Here is an 8892-nt window from a genome sequence, read left to right as displayed (position 1 = left end):
AATCCAACCAGCTGCAACCGAAACAACTTCGGTTATCTGTGTCACAAGAATTAGGTCTTGAGATTTTATTTTGTCTTCCGCATCTAGTCAAGGTAATCAGGCATTTTACAGCCCTCCTTTTTTTGGCAGGGAACACCAATTCCAACAATACGGTCCTACAGAGATTTAGGTTGTTTTCACATGGCAAAGATTTTTTGATATGCATTGATGGTCACTGCAATTGCTGGACTTTCCACCACACTTTTTTTCAGTTACCCTCTAGAAATTGCTACCACCCAGCAGTGGGATCCTAAAAATTTAGTAACAGGTTCCCATGGTGGTGGGATTCAAACTGTGGTGTAGCGCCAATGGGGCTGGGCGGGGAACGATGGGGGCGTGGCCAGGCATTCTGGGGGCGGGGCATTCCTGGGCGGGGCTGTGGCAAGGACGCAGCCGCTGCGCCAGTCCTTGGGCAGGAAACGAATGCATGCAGGCACAGGCTGCCACGCACGTCGGTGCACCTCCTGCTAGACTGCTTCAAGTTCTGCATGCTACTGCTGAGAGGAGGGGCGTAACTAAGGCAAAAATCACGTGGCAAAATCATCAATTAGTAACCCCCTCTCGGCACACACAAATAATTAGTAACCTACTCTCGGGAACCTGTGAGAACCTGCTGGATCCCACCTCTGCTACCACCCCTTTGCCAACAGAGGTATTAAAAAAACACCATAGTTGCCATAGCTGTATAACATTAAAGCCAGTATCAGTGTTTTTTAAAAGCTGGCAAAAGACCTCCAGTAGCAGAGAAGTGAGATATGACAAGTACAGTCATTCCACTGCAGGGAGAAATCTGGAAAATCTGTGCCTGCAGGTTCACATGCTATGATGAAACCTAACTGAACAATTAGTCTTCCCAGAAATATCATAAGTAAAGTCATTTTTAAAGAATGGTGCAAAACGGGAGAATTTGGAAGGTGATATTATCATGTGGATACTCGTAGGGCCTTTCCCCACTTACCTTAAGCCCCGCGCTACTTGAGGAGAGTAGCGCGGGGTCCCCCGGCACTCCCCACGACAGGGGCGGCGACAGCACAGCTGCCCCGACGCTGCCGCTCCCCCTCAGCGCGCGGCATCCCTGGCGCTCTTGTAAACGGTGCCTTTTGATGACCCCGCGGTTGTGGGGACACCCGGGCGAACGCCAGGGATGCCGCGCGCTGAGAGCAGTGCGCGGCATAGGGGAGATCCTGGTGAGTGGGGAAATGCCCGTAGAAAGGCATCTCCAGTTCAGGAGCCAAAAGATGAGCAAAACATTCACCCAGAAGCAACCTTGCTCCAGTCTAAACCCACGGACTTCAGGAGGCTCAGACTGGAATAACTCTGCTCAGGATATTGTATGGCTGGTTTTTGCTGCAGAATTGCTTGGAAGGCATTTTTTAGGGAGGGGGAATCCTTTTGAGAAGGTGATCAAATATTGCTGCTGCTGCAGGACTACTTTGGACTACATGGCCTTTATTTTGCTTTCTTGATTCAGAACACACCAATAAATGGACGGGAGCTCAGAGCCTTTAGGCTGGGGTTTTTGTATTCACAAAAGAAATGTCGGGGGACAAATGTCACAAAGAGGGGGTGGTTAAAACAAGATCTAATAGTAGGAGGAATTAGTTCATTCAGAGTGGGAATGGACCAGTATTGGCTGTTTCCAGATAGAGTAGGATTAACATAAAATCTAATAGATGATCATCAGATGCAATTGGAAGTTACTTTATTTATTTTATTTATTTTTCAGATTTCTAGACCGCCCCATCCCCTAAGGGCTCTGGGCGGTGTACAACATAATAACCATGGTGTACAAGTCAAAACAGCTAAAACCTTTAAAAGCAGCAGTAAAAATGAGAGACTAAATATAATGACTAAAATTAATTTGTAAAATGGCGTCTGACAATCTCATTTTCAAACCCTCTGTCAAGGAGGGAAGGGCAGCAAATCCCAAGATGACAAAGGCACAGGTGTAAAGGCCATGGGAGGGGGGGCACCATCAACGGCTGGTACCTCTGAAGGCCTGGCGGAACAACTCCGTCTTACAGGCCCTGCGGAATTCCGTAAGGTCCCTCAGGGCTCGGACAGCTGGTGGAAGAGTGTTCCACCAGGCTGGGGCCAGGGCTGTAAAGGCCCTGGCCCGCGTGGAAAGAACCAACCCGTATCGCTCGAGGAAGGCTGGGGACCCACCAGTAGATTAGCCTCTGCTGAGCGAAGAGGCCGTGTTGGGACATGGGGGGTGATGCGTTCCCAAAGATCTGAAGAGTCCCAGGCAGCGTAAGGCCTTCAAAGGTCAGCACCAGCACTTTGAATATATGATCCGGAACTCAGCTGGGAGCTTGTCACAGCCGGCGCCTTGCAGGCTGAATATGATCCCAGAGTGGCACTACCTAATGAGCAGAAGCGCATATGCATTTTGAACCAGTTTTAGCTTCCGAATCAAAGCGCCAAAGAAGGTCAGCGTGAAGCGAGTTACAATAGTCTGATCTGGAGATGACTGTTGCATGGATCACTGTGGCCAGGTCGGTCTGGGGAAGAAAGGGGGTAACCGCCCGAGACTGGCGAAGGAGGAAAAAAAGCAACCCGGGTTATATGGAGCCACCTGGGTCTCCATTGAAAGAGACGAATCCAGGTGGACCCCCCGGAGATATGCGTACTGTGAATGATGGTGCCAATGTGACCCTCTCCCACACTGGCGGCTGAAACATCCCCCCCCTCTCCCCCCTGCAGCGGCCAGCCAGAGGATCTCCGACTTCGATGGATTCAGTTTTAACCTGCTCTGTTGCAACCAACCAGCGACCGCCTCCAAGCAATGCTGTAGAGCTGCAGGGGCGGTGGCAGTACCCCCCTCCATCCAGCAGAATAGGCTGAGTGTCATCCGCATACTGATGACAAGACAGCCCCAAAACTCCGTACTAAGCTGAGCAAGAGGTCACATGTAGATATTAAAATAACTTGGCGAGGATAATAATGCCCCTAAGAGTGCGCCGCAATGAAGCGGGCACTTCCGGGAGGCCTCATCCCCGCACCTCACTTGCTGATTCCGCCCCCGGAGAAATGAGGCAATCCATTAAAGGACAGTGCCTCGCACTCCAGAGGCAGCCAGGCGGTGGGTCAAAAGGTCATGATGGAAGCCACATCAGCGCTGTGGTAAGATCTAACAAAGCCAGCAGCGCCCGATCCACCCTGGTCAAGCTGTCACCGGAGCGTATCCTGTGGCGGCGACGAGAACAGATCTTATCCCATGCCTTGCACGGAAGCCAGACTGGAAGGGGTCAAAAGCCAATCACGTCATCCAGGAAACCTTGGAAGCTGCTCCAGCACCCACTCTCTCAATTACCTTCCCCAGAAACAAAAGGGCTACGAGGCGAGGTGGTAATTGGCCAGATAAGCCAGGATCTAATGATGGTCTTTTTAAGAGTGGGTGGACCACTGCCTCCTTCAGCCCATCCCGGAAAACTCCTTGCTCAAGGGAGTTGTGAGATGATACTCAACAGATGGGGCCATTGACTCCGGCTCGGCAGGCTTTCTACAAACCAAGATAGGCCTGGATCCAGAGGACAGGTAGTAGGTCTAACAGCAGCTAAGGTCCGCAGCCGACAGCAGCTAATGAACGCAGGGAAAACTGGGCCAAACAAGGGCCTGAAAGAAGATGGCAAAGGGAGTCTCCAGTTCCACTAATTGTATGCAAAAGTAGGTGGAAGATTAGTGGCGGAGTGGCGCAACCTTATCATAAAAAGCTCGTAAAAGGCCTCACAGCTAATATCCAATTGGGAATGGGATGACCTCTCTGACAGGAAGGTCAATGACCAAAGTATGTGGGACAGTTGTGAGCCGGGTGGGAGCTAGCGGGGCCAGCGAGGAGAAGGAAAAAACCCTCTTCGCCTCGCCATTACGTCATCATCTCGCAAACTTTTCATAAACATCCTATAAGATGTTGGCGCAGCTTCATCGTGAGATTTCCTCCATGCTTTCGCTCGATGCGTCTAAGACCCCGTTTCATCTGGCCGCGCTCCTCCGTGGCCCGCGGAGCCAGCGTCGAAAGCGGAAGCGTAGAGGGCGCCGGGAGGCAACTGTCGATGGCGTTGGAGAGCCGGGCATTCCAGTCCTCCACCTGCTCATCGAGTGTGCCGGCGGGTTCAGGGTCCTGAAGAGCATTCAGGAAACCAAGTGGATCCATAAGTCTCCGCGGGCGGGCACAAATCAGCCCGTCGCCTAGACGGGGGGGTTGCGGCAAGTCCACCCGGACCTTCAAGGCATAATGGTCGGACCATGGCACTCTGTCAGTAGAGGATACGACCAAGTTTATCCCCGATCCGAAGATCAATTCCAGCGTGTGCCCGGCCTCATGAGTGGGGCCAAAGTTTATTAAGGAGAGGCATAGCGTCGCCATGGATGACACTAGGTCCGCGGCCACCATACATGAGGCGGCGTCGACATGGACGTTGAAGTCACCCAAGACAATAAGTCTGGGGAACCGCAATGCCCAGTCCGACACCACCTCTAGCAGCCGCGACAGGCTGTCTCGCAGTGCGCTAGGCGACCGGTACACCAGGAGAACAGCCACCCTCTCCAAGGTCAACCACTCCAGGCCGACACACTCCATGCCAGTGACCTCCGGGACGGGGACTGCCCTAAAGGGGATAGACTCACGGATGAACAATGCCACCCCACCCCCCGGCCCTGTGTTCGTGATCGGTGAAGACACGCGAAACCCGCGGGCGTGACTTCGCCCAAGGCGACGGTCTCACCTTCGCGCACCCAGGTTTCGGTGACACCTGCCAGGTCCACCTGCTGGGCACCGAGAAAATCTCGGAGCACCGTGGTCTTATTGTTGATGGACCTGGCATTAATTAACACCAAGGACGAAACAGAGTGTCCCTGATCCCAACCCCCATCGTTTCTGGGATAGGTCGGAGGTCAGAAGGCGTGCGAGCATAACTATATCTTGTACGTCTTCTATCATATGGCCGCCGCCTACCGCAGTATCTACCCCATCCCATTAACACAGGGATCCCCAGCCCCAAAGTTGGTGCCCCCATGGCTATGCCACTTCCCTCTATCTAAAAACCTATCTAGCCCTAGCCCAGGGGTAGGGAACCTGCGGCTCTCCAGATGTTCAGGAACTACAATTCCCATCAGCCTCTGTCAGCATGGTAGGGGCTGATGGGAATTGTAGTTCCTGAACATCTGGAGAGCCGCAGGTTCCCTACCCCTGCCCTAGCCTATCTAACCCTGGTGTACAACCAGGCTAACAAACTAACTACTTACAACTAACGCCTAAAATACCACAATAGTAATTACAATTACAAATAGTGATTACAAATACATGTACTTGAAGGCATGCTAACTATTAGCCCCTGTAGTGAGTGCCCCAACCCAGATAGCCCCAGACTATCCTGATCTTGTCAGATCACAGAAACTTTGGACCCCAGTTAGTATTTCGATGAGCAGCCGAAGGGATGCTAGGATTGTGTTGCAGAGGCAAGCAATGGCAAACCACCTCTGACTGCCTCTTGCCTTGTAAACTCCACCAGGGGGTCACCATAAATCAGCCATGACTTGGCGGGAAAAAAATAGTGAGTGAAGCATCCCTTGTGCCTGTTAAGACTTGTGTAGTGGGGTAAATGGACAACTTACCGTCTTAATGAATTCTAATGCAGCAATTTCACATTAGGTTCTCCCTTATGAAATACCTGTAATACTGATCCAAACGGACTGCTGATCTAAGGCACAATGTAGTTCTTAATGACGGTGGCTCTACTGGAAATGGCCCCTTTTTAAAATGTCAAGAACAACTAATGAGCACATTCTCCTGTAAATGACCAGCACGACTGAATCCACTGCCTCATTCATTTTGCTGGGCCTACTACAGGCTAGCTTGATCTCATCAGATCTCAGAAGCTAAGCAGAGCTGGCCCTGGTCAGTACTTGGATGGGAAACCACCAAGGTAGTCCAGGGTTGCCACATGGAGGCAGGTCACTGCAAATCATCTCTGTTTTCCTCTAACCTTGAAAGCATTTTCCAGCACCACCATCAGCAGCAGCACAAAAGCCCTTCTGAAGGAAACCCAAGGTCTATCTGTTACTGCATCAACCACCATATCTGAGCATCCTCTTGATTCTGACTCTGTTTTTGCCATTGTCTCTGGGAATGACATCAGCCTAGCTTGTCGGACATTGCTCGTTTGTAGCTGTTTCCTTTGTCCGCAGGCCGCAAAGAAAGGAGCACCTGTCTCGCTTGGAAGCCGTCACCAAGGAGATCAAAACAACAGGGACCTACCAGCTGACTGTGGAGGAGCTTAACTTTGCAACCAGGCAAGCGTGGAGGAACGCCCCCAGGTGCATTGGGAGAATCCAGTGGTCCAATTTGCAGGTGACTGATGGTTGACACAATGGGACACTTTGACACTCCATTTTGTCATCAGGACAAAGGCATTGTTCCCCCATGGCTTGCATGCACTGTTTCTTTGTGGGAAGTCTTTGTGAGAGGGGAAATGCATGGCACTTGAGAAACACTCACCCAGCAGAGTTATTCTCATGTAAACACTGATCTAAGAACCTCTCTGCTGGACCTTCTAGCCTCACAAAACCTACAAACAGGGAACAATAGCAAAAGGCTTGCTCATTGTCATTGTATTCAGGGGTACATTCAGGGGTTCCCTCCAGTCATCGTGTTTCATGGACACACATGGAGCTGCCGACATGCATTCAGTCCAACCACTGATTTATCAGTCCTGACTGGCGGCAGTTTTCCAGTGTCTCAAGGAGAATTCTTTCCTGATCCTTTTAACAGGAGGTGTTGGATATTGAATCCGGAACCTTCTTCATTCAGAGCTGATAGGTGCTCTCCCAGAGAGCCATGGCCTCTCCTCTAATAGCCACCGATGGGCCTGTCCTCCATGCGGTGGTCTCTGACAGCCATCCAAACTAGGTTCATTATGCCTTGTGTGAAGTCCATCTTCTGCCTCTCTAGCAGCTGCTATCATCAACTTTCTTAGGTGTCCCTGTGATTAGGAATTTGTGGGTGTGGGAGAAAAAAAATCTCTCTTTCCACTGACTCTGCATCACACAATTTTATGAACTTCTGTCACATCACCAGGAGCTACTTAATGAATGGCCTCTCTGTACTGCCAAGATCCCATGGAATAAGGTTTTGCCTGCCAAAGCTCACACAATAAGAAGCTGCAGGGCAAGCCCAAATGAAGTTACCCTCTTCTAAGCATCCCCGGTGGACTTAGGCATGCGGAACTCTACAGAGGATTGCACGGTTTCTGTCTAAGGGGTCACCTAAGGGTTGGCATGAGCTGGATCCACAAATGGTTGGGTGTTTCCCTTCTGTTGCATTATAGCAATCAATGCCAAATGAATTGTCTTATCCACACTAGAAAAACCAGATGATTATAGAGTCATAGAATAATAGAGTTGGAAGAGCCCACCCAGGGCCATCCAGCCCAACCCCCTGCCACGCAGGAGCACACAATCAAAGCACTCCTGGCAGATGGCCATCCAGCCTCTCTTTAAAAATCTCCAAAGAAGGAGACTCCACTGCACTTTGAGGCAGAACTTTATTATTATTATTGTAGATTTCACAGTTGCCAGATCTTTAGCTGGTTGTTGGCCTTCATTACAATTCGAGCCTCACCCAGAGGCCTAGGAAGTTGTAATGTATCGGCGTTGTTGTTGCTGCTGCTGCTGCTGCTGCTTCTTATTCTTATTCTTATTCTTATTCTTATTCTTATTCTTATTCTTAAAATTTAATAGACTGCCCTACCCCCAAAGGGCTCAGGGCGGTTCACAAAACAATCAACATTTGAATACAAAAATAGTTAAAACAATAAAACAATAAATTAAACATTAAAACACTAGCAGCAGTGATCTTCCACAATTAAAATAAGTAGATGATATCCGCCATTAACCCCCCAGGAGGGGACTGCTGGACATCATCTACTTATTTACTAGAGCATAGCAGCTATAGCACAATATCCTGTCATGTCTAGAAGCAACCATGATTTCCTTTCTGCTGCTGGAGAGCTAGTAACTCATCTTTTTGAGGCTAATTGCAACCGGGAACTAATGTTTGTCCCCCAATGGGGCTGTCGTAGGTGTTTGATGCTCGTAGCTGTGCCACAGCCAAGGAAATGTTTGAGCACCTCTGTCAACACTTGAAGTACTCGACCAATGGTGGGAATATACGGTATGTGAGCTGCTGTTTTTTGGTGGTTGTTTTTTAAACTCACGTGGATTTCCTGGCATCACAGCAGGGATTTGCACTCATGCTTTCTGTCTCTGAAAACAGGTCCACCATCACTGTCTTTCCCCAGAGGACGGATGGGAAACACGACTTCCGTATATGGAACGTCCAGCTCATCCAATATGCTGGCTACCAAACCGCAGAGGGGTCTATTGTGGGAGACCCAGCAAATGTGGAGTTCACACAAGTAAGCATTCCCAGAGAACAACAGAAATAAAACCTGTCAAAAAGCCGTCCGTGTCCCTGGGGAACAGCTTGCAACAGCCACCCAATTCCTATATTTTAAACTCATAAAACTGCAGGGGGGTTGCCCAGAAGCAAAAGGGTTTGGGAGCGGAGATGGACAGTAGGTTGCCCCTGTTCCTTGGCTCCTCCCAGGTCTCTGGGCTCAGAAAACTGCTTCTGCAGCTGGACCGGGACTCCCAGCCCAGGGGGGACATGAGCTTGTTGAGAGCCAGCACGGTTAAGGGCAGGAGAACCAGGTTTGATTCCCCACTCCTCCATAGGAGTGGCCGACTCTCATCTGGGGAACCAGATTTGTTTCCCTGCTCCTACACATGATGCTTGCTGGCCCTGGGTGACCTTCTCCAGCTCTCTCTCAGGCTCACCTACCTCATAAGCCC

General features: G+C 50.3%; 1 protein-coding gene across 1 annotated transcript; it reads left to right on the top strand.

Annotated features, from left to right (window-relative positions):
• Nucleotides 1–3995: 3995 nt before the first annotated feature.
• LOC125425193 (nitric oxide synthase, inducible-like) lies at nt 3996–8456 on the top strand (the record flags this gene model as incomplete). The annotated part of the gene is made up of 4 exons (XM_048482748.1): nt 3996–4084; nt 6229–6391; nt 8121–8212; nt 8315–8456. Coding segments are annotated over exons 1-4 (486 nt in total), but the record flags the coding sequence as incomplete, so codon positions are not given.
• Between the last annotated feature and the right edge of the window lie 436 nt (nt 8457–8892).

This window comes from Sphaerodactylus townsendi, unplaced genomic scaffold (genome assembly GCF_021028975.2).
Source record: "Sphaerodactylus townsendi isolate TG3544 unplaced genomic scaffold, MPM_Stown_v2.3 scaffold_202, whole genome shotgun sequence".
NCBI lineage: Eukaryota > Metazoa > Chordata > Lepidosauria > Squamata > Sphaerodactylidae > Sphaerodactylus > Sphaerodactylus townsendi.
This window is presented reverse-complemented; position numbering and strand designations above follow the sequence as displayed.